Source organism: Vipera ursinii, assembly GCF_947247035.1.
Source record: "Vipera ursinii genome assembly, chromosome: 6".
NCBI lineage: Eukaryota > Metazoa > Chordata > Lepidosauria > Squamata > Viperidae > Vipera > Vipera ursinii.
The window spans coordinates 56,507,440-56,523,052 of NC_139515.1; the positions used below are offsets into that span (position 1 = coordinate 56,507,440).

The 15,613-nt window shown below is 35.7% G+C and overlaps 1 protein-coding gene across 2 annotated transcripts in view; it reads left to right on the forward strand.

The window, feature by feature from the left end:
- The window catches only part of NR1H4 (nuclear receptor subfamily 1 group H member 4), a gene marked incomplete at both ends in the record, with an annotated part of 33,645 nt that overhangs the window by 8,864 nt on the left and 9,168 nt on the right, over positions 1 to 15,613 (forward strand). Inside the window, 6 exons of one of the 2 annotated variants that reach the window (XM_083365536.1) lie at positions 2,886 to 3,248; positions 5,060 to 5,212; positions 8,219 to 8,352; positions 10,641 to 10,739; positions 11,331 to 11,430; positions 15,063 to 15,209. In XM_083365536.1, the coding sequence (XP_083221662.1) occupies positions 2,886 to 3,248; positions 5,060 to 5,212; positions 8,219 to 8,352; positions 10,641 to 10,739; positions 11,331 to 11,430; positions 15,063 to 15,209 (996 nt within the window). The remainder of the gene's footprint in view (positions 1 to 2,885; positions 3,249 to 5,059; positions 5,213 to 8,218; positions 8,353 to 10,640; positions 10,740 to 11,330; positions 11,431 to 15,062; positions 15,210 to 15,613) is intronic. The other variant, XM_083365537.1, reaches the window with a different exon arrangement.

Consider the following 15,613-nt stretch of genomic DNA (forward strand, 5'->3'; position numbering starts at 1 on the left):
TGTATCTCTGAGCAAAGACTCCTCCATAGACAATTGCGAGAGTGAGAGCTCCAATGCATGTCTTAATGCAGCTTCACCAGTAGATGGTGCTATAACATTTGCTTCAGGAATCACTGTGGCTCTGTATGTCCTTTGGGACAGCCCATAATCATGTGACATAGGAGCCTCCGGTTCCCATTCGTCTTGCATGACACTCAATGATGGGTGTGACTTTGGCTTTGGGGAAGAAGGAGGCAATATGGCTTCTCCTTGTGGGTGTGGCAATATGGCCGGTTCATGCTCATAATTCCTTTCATATTGCTGAACCATTGACACATATTCCTTTGCCTGCTGCAAACGCCTTTCAAAAACCCCAATTTGTTCACAGTAGCCTTGCATAGCCCTATCTCGCATAGTTTGCTTGGGGCTTGAAGGAGCAGAAGGAATTTTCTTCGGCTGAACTTTAGGTTTCACTCCAAGCCTTTGAAAATCATCTTGAGCCCCTGGAGTGTGAACATTTCCAAAAACAGCTGCCAGGGAGCTTGGAAAAGTAGAAAAAGGAGTGACTGACCTTGCATCGTCGACAGGAGCAGGTGCGTCTTCTCCAAGGCGTGTGGCCGAAGCTATCGGAGTTTTTAAAGTCGAAGGGAGCTGCCCCACAGAAAGACTCCTTTCCAGCCGTGGCTTCCTTCCTGACATGTTTCAGCAGTTAATCACCGCTGCCTCACTAGCACTAACTAACTGATAACAGCCGCAGAAACATGCATCTCCAAAAACATAAATCAAACCATCCTCTGCTACCAAAATGTCAAGGTAAAAATCACCTTTGTAGAGGGCGACGGACCGTGCTTCAGAGAATGCATGATACACTTGCAGGAAGGCAAGAAAAAACACGACGCATAATCTTACTAAATACCTTTTACTAAATATATAATATACAGAGCTAGCTCACTACATCCTAACGTAACAGACAGTAACAGCAAAGTGAAAAAAACAATACAGATAATAACTCAGAACTTTCTCTAGACATGCGCAATAAACAGACTGAAACCATAACATAGCTAGTCATATGGGATTCACTATGGTTACCAGATAAGTTATCACAACAGGTGCAGAAAGCAGGGGAAATGTACAGTTAGAAATGAACTTTTCTGACGAACAAAAAAAACAAAAACGTGCAGTGACATTTTTATTGTGTTTTCAGAACAATTTTACTCATTCATTTGACCATAGTTTATTTAAATAACCCAATGTTTGTATGACATACTGATTATAATTTAAATAAAGGTTTGATCTTCATTCTATTCTAAAATATGCCTGGGTTAGTTTGTGAGAAAATCTTGGAAAGGAAAAACAGAGGAAAAGTCTACCAAGATCAGATCAGAAATAATCTGCTTTCATATTGCAGGAATTTGCATATGTTAATCCTTGTAATGCCACTATGTAACATTTATAATTAAGTATTGAATTTTTTTACTTAGCAAAGCTACTAGTTTCAATCTTTTTAAAGTATCAGATAAATTCAAGGATGACAGAGAGAGATCTAAAAACATTAATTATTTAGTAAAAACAAAATGTTCTATTAGCTGAATCAAATTGCAGTCTTCATTGAAAAGAAAAAATAACAACTGTAAAAAAGTAGTAATTTCAGATTTTCAGCACTGTAGTTTTAAAATAGTTCCTATAAATGTTTATGCTGAAAAATGAATACAGCAACTGTTTTTGCATTTTCACTAGAAACATTTAATCATAAATTCAAACTCATTGACTCTGTCCACACAATACAAGTCAACCACATTGGAGTCTGACAATATTTATACATGGTTTTGTCAGCAAAAGTATTCATGCAGTTTTAGCAACTGACAATTCAATATTTAGAATCAAGAGCTAGATGGACACACAACCATTTTTACTCCACTATGTAAATATCTTTGGGGTAGAATGGGGACTGACAAGGAAAGAGAGAGGCTTTTCTTTGGAAAGCTCAGTAGCCTCTCACCTAGGGAGGGGAGGAGACAAGAAAGCAATCTCCATTGTATCTTTCCCTTTTACTTTAAAGAGTGCCTTGAAAAGAAGGCCTCTGAAGAGTGGGGAAAAGTTTCATATGCGGTATAGTTGTTCCCCAGCCCCTATCATAGTCCTACAGTCCATCGCTAATTGGCATGTAATTATAGTCCCCTCATCTGGCATACATGTCTTCTTCCTGCATACAGTTTATATATACACCCAACCAAATCTAAAAAGAATTAGCATGTCAAGTTAATTATTTTTTAAAATGTATGTTGTAGATTGTTCGCTTTAGAATAGTGGCACCCAACCTTTGGGGCATCAGGGACAGTTCCACAGAGAGAGGTTTTTCCATGGACCAGATGGGAATGGTTTCATGTGCTGCCTGCATCCCACGGATGGGGCTTTACTTATTTACGTGGCCAAGTTTCTGGAATGCCGCAGCCCGGTGCCAGTCCACAGACCAGGGGTTGGGAATCCCTGCTGTAGAATTTCAGTTTAATTGACCACTGAAAGAAGATATCTACTAATGCCAAATGTTATTAAATTCATATCTGTCATTTTCATCAATATGCATAATCTATATAATCATATAATTAACATAACTCCTGCCATATTCAGTAAAAACTCAATATAAAGCACAACACCCTTATTTAATCTATAAAATCAGGGGCTGTCTGAATGAAGTAAGCACCCATTACATATCACAAATTCATTAATCCGAGCTCTTACTATAATTAGACCCATCCAAGCACATTTAGCAAGCTGAGCTCAGATGATTGAATATTAATATACACTGCAAGGATGTACAAGAAGAAAAAAATGGCAATGATTATTTTTGGTGAAAATAACTGTTCCTGGAATATTGACTTAGAAATATATCTTCTGTTGTTATTGAGGTATACATCCGGATCCAATGATTTCTGCAGCGAAAGATACTGATTTGTCATCCTACTCACAGTACAACACTATGCATTTTTGCCCAATGCAGCCTCCAATCTCTTTACCATCTTATTATTCAAGTTTTAATCTTTATCCTCAACAATCTGAAGAATGGCACTCCCCTGTAATGTACGAACTTGGAAAAATGCCTTCTAATCACTTACAAACCAAGGAGACAGATCTGGTAGATATTCCTGTAGCCAAGAAATCTCGGATGGGTCTACTCTCTGGAAGAACAAAAGATAAGGAGCTGTGTGTTGTCTGTGGTGACAAGGCCTCTGGGTACCATTATAATGCCCTGACATGTGAAGGCTGCAAAGGTAGGACACATGTTTTAAAATAGAACAAACTATTTATATAGAATTCATCTACTTAACCAGAGATAGAGCCATTGTTCAGATCTTCTCAACCTTGACAGCTTTAAGATATATATACTTCAAACTCCAGGATTCCCTGGCCACCAATTCTCTCAGAATTCTAGGAACTGATATCTACATAGCTTAAAGTTGCCAAGGTTGAGAAATACTTTTTAGATAAAAGTCTGTCAGTAGTATTACTATAATAAGATTCTGTGATTACAGATAAGTCAACTGATGGAACGATATGACAAGATCATTCACTATTTAGCAAAGGTTTCAGAAGGAAGTTTGCTTCACTGTCAAGTCACGAGGGCACAAATCTTATAATTTCTTTCACTAGAAGGATATTCAGTGCATTTATTTTGCTAGGACTAGAAAATTTTCTTACCTGGAATAGCTTTTGTATTTAATATTATGCAATAACCTGATACAGCTATCTACTCCATTGTTCAAACAAGTGAAAGATTGAGAGATGTGTGCTCCATGTGTGACATTGTTCTATGCATATATATATATAGGGACATTGTTAGAAATAGCACTCTGTAACAAAATGTTAAATGTTTGTTAAGCATTCAGAATACACTTGCTTAGTCCCAGACACGGGACAAATCTTATTTCCTGTTTCAGCCTAGCCCAAGGCCATCTACAGGCAGTAGCCACAGCAGTGGCAGCTCATATTTGTGTAAATTTTTTGGCTTGCTAACAAAGAATCAGTCTCCCTTTATTCTTTGTTAGCAAGCCAAAAAATTTACACGCATGTGCGGGGGAACCTTTACCTTTTACCTTTTTATAGTCAAAGAAGTAACAGCAGATTGATCTGATAATAACCAATTTGTTAAGATAAAATAAATCTGAACTATCAGGATGTTAGGTAATGAATAGAGATAGTTCCTCCCTGCCTTTGCATGATAGATTCAACTATAAACCTTATTTAGTGAACATGAATGTGCATTAATTTACTGCTTAGTTGGGGTTTGTCTATGGAGACTCTCAACCATCAAAAGTGTTCAAAAGTGCTTTTTTCCCCAAAAGGCAACCGGATTTTTTTAAATTTTTAGTCACAATCAGACAGGACCACATATTTGAAACTATGTACCAAAAATGAGGAGTTATTGTGGCTGGAATGACAGAACACACTAAGCCAAGACCAACTAAGTACATTGCAATACAACATGTAAGCCAAGCTGGTTCAAATAGCATGATAAAATACCCTGACTTTGGTGCCGTCTAGCCTGTTACTCGTCCCAGCTTCTGCCAACCTAGCAGTTCGAAAGCACATAAAAATGCAAGTAGAAAAATAGGGATCACTACAGTGGGAAGGTAACAGTGTTCCGTGCGCCTTTGGCATCTAGTCATGCCAGCCACATGACCATGGAGACGTCCTTGGACAAGCGCTGGCTCTTTGGCTTTGAAACAGAGATGAGCCCCTAGAATTGGACACGACTAGCATGCATGTGCGGGGGAACCTTTACCTTTACTGTATCTACTCCAGCCTAGGTGGTTGGTAAATGATGGCTTACGGGTTAACAAAATATGTCAACTTGACTATAATTTAGCATGACATATGAACCCACTTAGAGGATAACAGAATATGCAGCATTTGAGAACTAACTGATTATATTCAAGTTAGAAATTCAGCCTAGATAAAACGTTTACTGTGATCTATAAAACACATTTTTCTAATTAAAAGCATCTTAAGTACGTGATATTCATATAGAAATCATTTTAGTATTGGTTTTAAATCTGAAATATTATTCTGCATACATCATCAGGTTTCTTCAGAAGAAGTATCACTAAAAATGCTGAATACAAGTGTAAAAATGGAGGAAACTGTGAGATGGACATGTATATGAGGAGAAAGTGTCAGCAGTGCCGTCTACAAAAGTGCAAGGCAGTTGGAATGCTGGCAGAATGTATGTATACAGCTATTTTCACTGATTTCATTTTAACTGCAAATTAATTGTAGTTTGTTTTTATACTATAGGGGCTATGGATAGTTAGGAAAAGATAATATGGTCTTTGAATTCACCCATTTAGGAAAAAAGTGAAGATCAGATTCACTGTTGGTATTGTACTTAACTAACATTAGACTTATCATAGTATTTTATTAAAATTTACTTTCTTGGCATGTGTTGTGTTTTGTAAATATGCAAGTACAGGATTCAAGCTGTTTGGTGTTTCCTATTAATAGCTTCAGTTATTTTAGCATAATTGCAGTATCAAACTAGTTTAAGCTCATACCGGAAATTAATCTATTCTGAATTCTTAATATACCTCTACAATCTGATCACAAGATGCTATATCAACTCTTATGCTTTGTAGAAAACAATAGACTTTATTAGCATTTTGGAATTAATGAAAAAAAATATAGTATAATTAACCCCCTTATGCTGTTAATTTAAAAGCAAAGATCTTGCTTTATGCTCTCTCTGCCTTCAGTGCACAAGCAGGCAAACAAATGAGGCTGCCATGATGGTCAGACCCCTTATTGAATCTGTAAGCCTGCAATAAAAATAAACTTTCTTAAAAATAAAGTCAGGTTTTTCCTAGAGAAAGGGGAAATGTGTTTATCTTCAGGATTACCCGTAAATGTATTTTCAGTACTATGAGTAATTTAGTATCTGATAATAAAATAATCAGAAAAAATAGGGCAATGTAACTAATGCTGCCCAAGGAAATGGAAACTCTCAAACCAGCTAGCCATTTTCTCAGATAGTCTTGAGTGAAGCAAAGGCCAATAATAAGGCACTGTGACTTAAATCTCCCTCTGAAATGGAAACTTGTACTTTGTTACTATGAGAGTCATATAACTTATAATTTAAACATAAGCAGATTCTTGTAAAGTACAGGAATGAGGACATCATGCAAGTTGTAACTACCTTCAAATAAGGAGTGGTACTGTTCATTTTTAATTTAAAAACAACCTTCAAGGTTTGCAGGATAGTTAAACTTGTAACTTTTTTGTAAATTGTCTTTAAGCAAAATGATCTCTCTGAAATTAACATTACCTTGGACTTTGAGCCTTTACTCATAAGACAATACTGCAATTATTCCTGTAAAATGTTGCTATACTGCAAAAAAGAGGGCAATCTTATGGTTTTTATTACTTTATTTGTGCATTCCTGAATCATGATGATGTAGTGATTACACATCATGCTTTTGTGCAGTTAGAGATACGTTTCTAACTCAAGAGGTAGAAAGCAATCCTCACTCAAATCTGGTTCACACTTTGTTGGAAAGGCAAGCTTGTCATTGGAAATAATTCTGAGATTTTATTAAATAGCTTAGAAGGATGTATGTCTGTTCTTGTAATAGTAATAATAATGATAACTTTATGGTCACTTTGAATGTACACCAATCGGCATACATCAAAATGAAATTTCGTTGCATGCAGCTCTCAAAGGGTCACCACCTCCGATATATACTCCTTGTTCGGGGCCCGCTCAAATTTCACATTGTCCATTTTAGTCTCTAGGGAGTGAACGATGGCAAACAGGACAGATGGAAATGGGGCTCCATGTGGATTTATTGTATTATTAATACAATAGGATTTATTGTATTATTAATACAATAAAACAAAACAATACAGTAAAAACTGGAAAAAAATCTAATACAATAAAACCATTTGTCAGATATTTGCTGGTCTGAAGATAACGGTACTGTTATTTAGAACAAGAGATATCCATCTGAATACATTAAATAAGCTATCTGGCCCTGGTTTATGTATACCATGTGTTTTCTGATTCATGGATATACAGAAATGTCTTTTTCCTCTAGTATATGAAGCAACTGTCACCCTTTAGTAGTATTCATAATGTGATTTACATTAAACACATCTGGAGAATACCAGTTTGCTAAGGGCTCGGTGCTGAAATGATCAAAGTCAGCACTAAGCCTAGTGCCTATGTTGTGATTATAAATGTCATTTTAATCTTTTGAGATATCATGTGGAATTGTTATTTTAATCCCTTAAATTTCCTCTTTTTTCTGTAATAAAGGAAGTTTGATTTCTGTGGTGCATGATTTTATAATATACAGGATATTAAAACTGTTCATTGCTGAATTAAGCATTTTTGTAGATATCTTCCTCAACAATATTTAGCCTCTTTTCTTCATTCTCCCAGGTGAAAAAAAATTGTATATGTATACAGACACAAAAGTATTCCATTTGTTATGATTGCTATAGCCCTGCATCATCATTTACCTATTCTTGGACAGCAATATTTTATCTTCTTAAACTGATATACTAAGATTGAATTTTTAATATTCTGAGTAGAGAAATATGTTCACTGAAGTTGGCTATATTACTTTGAACAATTGTGATAGATGGGAGGGAGGAATTATGTAGATCCATCCTTGGCAATAACTTTACAAATTTATTTCCACCACCACATTCCAGGTATTAATAAAAATAATGAAATTATTATTATTAAATGCTGAAATAATGCCAATAAGTGAATATCTCCTCAATTTTTTCTGAGAATGTATGTAATATGTAGAATTAGCTCTTGATTTCTACCCAGCTATTTCAAACTGGGTCTGTCTATCATGGAAAAAATACTTCTGGGGAAGCAAATTTGCCTTTCTCTCTATAGCCTCACATAGCTGGTCCATCCAGGAAGAGACTTTCATCAGACAAGAAGGTGATTAACTTAACAAAAACTTCCTCCTCCTGTTTTTCCTCAGAGTGATAAGAAGCATCCAGCAGCATTTGGGGACATATGATCCTAGTTGCCAAAGTAACTTTGTCTAGGAATGCATGTAGTTGCATCCACTCCTGGACAAGTTTACCTGAACATGTGAATTAATAATAATAATAATAAAGATGGAGATTGTAATTATACATGAGCCTTTATTTGTTACTTTTGGGATTACCAACATGGATAAGTGTCAGTTGTACAAATTGTAAGTACTCATTTTCTCATTTTCAGGTTTGTTAACTGAAATCCAATGCAAGTCAAAACGACTAAGAAAAAATACAACACAGCACCTAGATGAGACTATTAGTGAAGATCCCGAGAGACCTGACCTTAAGGAAGTGTCATCTACAACTAAATTCTATAAGGTAATAAAATTACTGTAGCATCTCATCACTCTATAGTTTGATACATCTAGTAAGTATGGCAGACTGAATGAGAATTCTGACAAGCAAATTTCTATTACCTTATAGAAAGGTGAGCTTTTAATAATGCAAATAAATAAGTCTTCTGTTTGCTGGAATAAACCATATAACTGTAAAAATATAATTTAATATTATTTATGTGCAAAAGTATCATTGATGGCCTTGTGAGTATATCAGTTTATACTATGATATAATCAGTTTCAGTATGGTGATCATCCCTGAATTTGGTAAAATATTGTTTATTTAGTTCTAACCTTGGTCATGGTATGAAGCTAGCCTATTGAAGCTAGCCTAAATCAATTATGATTTATTCAGTATGCCATAATTAAACAAACCATGGCTTAGAGTGGTATGTGAACCATCTAGAGCAGTGGTTCTCAACCTGGGAGCACTGGGGGCTGCGATGTCATCTTAGGGGGCTTGAAGAAATGTTACGATTTAAATCTTGAGTTAAGTCTTTTAGGGGTCCGTGGCCATGGTCTATTGCAGGGGTGTCAAACTCAATTTCATTGAGGGCCGCATCAGCATTGTGGTTGCCCTCAGGGGGCCGGGTGGGTATGGCCAGGGTGGGTGTGGCCTACTGGGTGGGCGTGGCTAGAGTGCGTATGGCCTATTGGGTGGGCGTGGCCAGCTCTACATCGTTCGCATCAAGGGTGCCTATGGGGGCCTGGGCAGGAGTGGGACAGATCTGAGGGTCTCTGGCAGAAGGAGGGTCTCTGGGCCAGGGCCAAGGCAGTGGGGGCCGTTCCCTCACTGTTTCCAGGATGGCTTCGCGGGCCGCATGAAACCACTTTGCGGGCCGGATCCGGCCCCCGGGCCTTGTGTTTGACATGTCTGGTCTATTGCCACAAAAGGTATTTAAGAGGGTCAGTAGTGAAGAAGAGGTTGAGAACCACTGATCTTACTGATGCAATAACAGACATGGCTAATTCGGTATTAGGGGTTAAGCTGCCCGGCTAGAAATTGGGAGAGCATAAATTCTAGTCCTGACTTAGACACAAAATAAGCTGGGTGATCTTGAGCCAGTCATTCTCTCTCAGTCTCAGAAAGCAAGCAATGGCAAACCACTTCTGAAATCTTGCCACAAAAATGGCAAAGCCTAGTCCAGGCAATCACCAGGACTCTAAGGCATAATAAACAAAAAACAAATACATAAACAGTTAATATTTACAGTTCTGACAAGTTTTAATCTTGGTTGTAATAGGATGTTCCCATCATATATACATTGTTTGTACACCATATAATCTTACTACTCTTCTATTCTTCTCTTCTGTGTCTTTTGTATTCTGATACAGATTAATGACTAATTAATGTATTATTATTATTATTATTATTACTAGCTTGATATAGTTTTGAATCCCTTGCAAAATATATTTATGTCTAAGTCATTATGGAAAAGATGTGTTTATTATTTTATTTTGCATATATATAGGTAGTCCTCGAGCTATGTCCACTTGTTTAGCGATCATTCAAACTTATGACTGTACTGAATGTGTAGTACTTATGACTAGTCTTCAAAAATCACATGATTACAATCTGGGCACTTGGCAACCCACTCACACTTATGGTGACTGCAACATTCTGAAGTAACCTGATCATCATTTTCAACTTTCCCTGCTGGCTTCCCACAAGCAAAGGCAATGGAGAAGGTAACAGGGAAGGTTGCAAGTCGCTCCCATCAGTTGTTTTTGCCACTTTTTCTCCCCAAATGCGCTATTATGGAGTATAAAATCTCAGGGATCTCATACTCAGTAGCACCACTCCACCAGGACCACCCTCCATAGCAATTTCCCATAGCTTCTACCAGTTCATCTACATTTTGTAGTGTCTGCCTGCAGCCTCAGCCAACCCATCAACCATCTGTGGTCCCTGCCTACTTGCCTGCTTGTAGTACTGTACCCATTGCACACAGACACCTCACAGCACCATCATGTACCTCCACCCCCCCACACACACACTCCAAACTCTTCTCATTTAACAAACTGCATGGTCCTGGGGCTGCAATGGCAATGGAGACTGCTGGGATTACCATCGCTAAGTAATGCAGTCATGTGCTGTTGAACTTTACAACTGTATCATTTAGTGATGGAAATTCCAGTTCCAATTGGTGTAGTAACCTGAGGACTACCTACAATGCAAAAGTAAATGATTCCATTCTATTATTGAAATTAAACCTACGTATGAAGTGAAAAATCATGCTCAGTTATGGTTTCATTTTTTTGCCAGTATAGGAGAAAGTAAAACTAAGCCCAGAACAACAAAATCTTCTTTGTTATATAATGGATTCCTATAATAAACAGCAGATTCCTCCTGAAGTGACCAAAAAGCTTGTAAGTATTCATGCTTTATCTCTCATAGAATGATTTAGTGATCAATATTTTTGGCTTAAAGTGGTATGCCAATAAACAATAGGGATTTTAGAGGTTATTTTGACACTACTGTACCATATTGGCTACAAAACTCAGTGGGCCATTAAGTGGTGACAAAGGGTTGGTTTTTTTTTAAAGACCTCTTGGGCATTCTCTGAATTTTTGCAGTCTAGCTGAAGTACCACTATTTATATTTTTTCTAGTCAAGCCAAGTGAAGGCATAGAATTTGGATTCAGATCTCATAACAAGCAGTACAGAAAGTTTTTATTTGTTGTACAAAAAGCTGAATGTGCAACATCCTCTATTTTTCATCTACAGTGTATAAGATTATGAGACTTTTAAACTGCTATATTGTCTTCATCTGTTTCATTTTATCTTATTGTGGTATAAAATAATCAGTTTTCTGTAACTTTCATAATTTAATAATTGTTTAACTCTTCACTAAGTAATCCTATACATTTGAGATAGTTGTTCAAGAAAAAATAATAATTTCTAGGATTCCTATTTTTAGCACTAGTTATAATTAATGATTATCTTGTTTTGATTATCAGTTACAAGAGGACTACAGTGCAGAAGAAAATTTTCTTGTTTTAACAGAAATGGCCACTAGCCATGTTAAAATGCTTGTGGAGTTCACTAAAAGATTACCAGGTAATGAGATGTTGAATAAGTTTGGTCAAATTCATCAAATTTGATTTTTAATCAGAGAGATTTTTTATTTTATATCCCTTTATATCCTCCTAATCTAATTAATACTCAAGGCACTTAATAAAATATTTTAAAAATAAAAAATAGAAAGTAAAGGGCAACAACAATATTAATAACAGTTATTTTATAACTACTGAGGGGGAACATAAATTTCAGGATGACAACCATCTTAAATTCAATGCTTCTGCTTAATAGATTGGGGATATCATATAGCGTATAATTAAAGATACTAGCACCTCTTTCACTCCAGAACATCCATTCCCTCTTAGAATCACCTTTGACCAATCTCTTTAGAAAATAAAAATCAATTGTGTCAGCCTCTACCCTCCATAATTCATGCCCTTACCCTTTGACCTATAAGATCTGTTGCACAGCAATTTTTCCAGAAGGTAATATAATAACTTAGAGTATATTAGAGCAATTAGAGTAAAGAGTTTTCATTTTAGGCCCTTACCTATTAAAATAATCAAATAATAAATTTCAGCATCTTCATTCCAGGTTTTTCATTGATAGAAAAAATCTGTTATACTCTTTCCTTGTATATAGTTACAGTGATCTTTTATGAATTCATCAATTCTTAACTGAGCCCCACCAGATTTATTGTTAATTTGACAGCATATGGTCAAATGCTGGGAAAATCAGGAGATTTAGGCAGTTCAAATGAGTATAAAGATTTATTGCAAGCTTAACCTCTCTACAAGAATCTGAGCTACTAATGGTCAAGGAAAGTTAAGAATAGAAAGCAATTCAAGGTGGGCTGGACATAGATCTCTTGTGGGCATGAAGGGACTCATGACTTATGATGCATTTGACCCCTCCCCAGGGCTTAGCCTGGTCATCTCTCACACATATATAGATTTTCCTACAGCCCTCTCATTAAAAAGAATTGGTGGGTACTAATTTTGTAGTGAAGAAAATGGTCACACAGTTTCTCCTTCCCACCATATAAAACAGTGCATTTTCTTCTTATGATGTCTTGTCATCTAAACACATTAGAAGAAAATAAGCAAATGTGGGTTTCTGAGGAAGAAATGGTGAACTGAAAGTGGCTCTGTGCAAAGTGAAGCCAACAACTGCTTTAGAGTGAAGAGGCGGCAGGTAGGCTAGCTCTTTGATACCTCCTCTCCAGATAAAGAGAGGGTGGTCCATGCGAGATTACAATATGGGGTTCTCAAGTCATGGGGGAATAGCAGCCATCTTGCTTAAACTGCAGTTGGTGCCTTATAAGAGCACTGGGTTCACATATTTACTTTTCTAATTACTCCTGGAAATTTCTGTTAGTTGCTGTTAGAACTTTTGGATCAACAGGTTTTATAGTACATTCCTCTAATCCAGGGGTGTCAAACTGCCGGCCCTCGGGCTGGATGCGTCGCGATGAAACTGTGCCCACCCCATTGCTGGCAATGGGGAAAAAGCTCCGATACGTTGCGCGACGTCACGTGATGTCATGAGTTTGACATGTCTGCTCTAATCCTTAGTGAAATAAATTTTAAATATAGGTTTAAGACCTAAAAAATTGGAGGGGGGGATAAACAGCAAAAGAGTGTGTTAAACCTTTGATTTTAGAAAGTTACAAATGGTCCAGATAAATTTGAAATAAAATTTTGGAATTAATTATAAGAATCCTTCCCTGGGAAAGTGACTTTGTTTTGAATTCATCTTAAAAATAAGACTTTAAAAATTGGACACTAGAGGAAACTAAAAGGAACTACAGATTACAATTGAAAAGAACACTTAAATTTGTTTTGCAAATACAGAATGAAAAAATATTTTAACATTGGATTTATTGAAATAATTTTAAACAATCCAAAAAGTTAATTTAAGAGTATCTGCCTCTATAGACAGATTGCTTTTAAAAGATATTATGGAAGAGGAACCAATTTTATGTGACAATAGTGAGACTGACGTGAAAGTGGATTTAAATATAACAGGCTACAAGAATGACATGGCAGAAGATATTGCACTGGACATACAAAAGACTGGTAGTCTAAAAATTAAAAGGGATATGCAAATAACAAGCCAAGAGAATTACCTGGATAATTTTCCTATATTGGATTTAAAAGGAGTCTTGATTTAAGAATTTTATGAAAAGGGATAAAGAAAAAATGAAAAGAAATCAAGTTTTAGGACATTATTTAAAAGGATTAAAGATCAAGATTGTTAGAAGTAAAAAAGAAAGAATATAAAGATAGTTTATTTGATCAAAGTTAAAATAAATATGTTGTTATCTGTGGTAACCCTTAATGGGCTTTTGTTGACCTCTGGATTGAAATGACATAGCTTTAAGGATTTATTTATAGATATGAGATGAGATATGGAAAGAATTTGTTGTATTTTAAGGAAAGATGCAAAGTTATTAAAATTGTTTTTATACTTTTGATGGTCCTATATTTCTTTTTTATTATATTCTTATACTTCTTTCATTTTTCAGAAAGTGTACTTTCTATTTTTTATTTCTATTTTTTTACATTGTTAGTTTTTATTGTTGCAGTGTTAATTTTTAATTAAAAAACTATTAAAAAAGAAAATAGGCAAAATTTACCTATGAAAGCAATTGGCAGTAGATGTTGTAAAAATTGGTAGGTAAAAGTAGTGCTAGGCTGTTTTAAATTACTAATAAGCCAGACAGTATCAGGTTACAGATATTTAGCTTAAATATCAATTTTAACTCTAGTTAGACCAAGCCTCAGTAGGGCAGATATTATAAATTAAATGTTTGTTTGACTTCATAATATCTTCATAATATTTTCAGGGCACTGAAAATTAACATGGCTCTAAGGAGGCTTACTTGGGGATTGGTGGAGGTGTATTCCAGTCATCCTGATAGACCAAATCTCCACCACAGCTAACCCAGCTCTCTTTGAATCAGTTTATGACTAGTTGGTGTGAGGCTGGAAAAATAAATGCAGATAGGCTAGAATACCTTTACCCAGTTATCTCTGTGCTTTTATAAAGTGAACACAAATCTTAATTGTCATAATTGGAAAGCAGACCTGATTAAGATATTGCCAACTGTTAATAATTCACCTTTAAATTGGTGTAAGTGTGGAGTTCTTTATTTGAAAACTTAGACTGAAATGGGTAGTGCCTAAATTTGATGAATAAAAATTCTTCCAACTACAAACCTTATTTTTATGTAGTATTATATAAAGTTTTTTACATAGTCTCTCTTTTTAAAGCTAATTAGAATAAAGAAAAAACAAGAACAAGAAATGAATGAAAGAAATGGAAAGTATCCAGTTAAATACTGAAAGACGATAATACATCAGCTCTCTTCTAACCCACAAACAGGAAGTTAATTTGTAATGTGCTAATTAGGCTGAGAGTAATCACCTTGTGATCTTAAATTAGATTAAGAGAATGTGTATATGTGAAAAAACCTAGATGAATTCTTGTTTGGTGGCTTGGGAATTGAAACAAAATTCACCTTTCAAATATGTCTTCATAATTAAATAGCTTCTTTTCTGAGCTAAAAAAAGGAGATTTATCTATTTTAGTTATCCTACAGTGTATCTTTGTCACCCTAAAAACCATTTTTCTGACGGCTAGCTTAATGTTCTCACATTTTATTTCAGGTTTTCAAATCCTGGATCATGAAGATCAAATTGCTTTGCTAAAAGGTTCAGCAGTAGAAGCTATGTTCCTTCGATCAGCTGAAATTTTTAACAGGAAACTTCCTAGAGGACACGCTGATCTCTTAGAAGAAAGAATTCGCAACAGTGGTAGGTATCATTAATAGCAAAAGGAGACTCACTATTCTTGAAAAGTTGAACAAAAAATCACAGCCATTTTGTGAATGTCAAGCTTTTCAGCATTCAGTAAGAATCAACCTTGGGTTCAAGGCTATCAAGAAATTATAATGTATTATAAAAATACAAATACTGAAAATAAATTTGTGCTATTATAATCAGCCACATTTGAAATGTGAAGATGTGAAAAAAATCAGATAATGATATGTCATTTCTATCTCATTAAGTTCAGTAAAATAATCTCACCCATCCAAATGCACGGCAATGACAAAATAAGCTCTATAATTGCTAAGTACTGCATAGATCAGGCATGTCAAACTCACGACGTCACATGAGGTTGCACGACATATCAGAACTTTTTCCCCATTGCCGGCAAT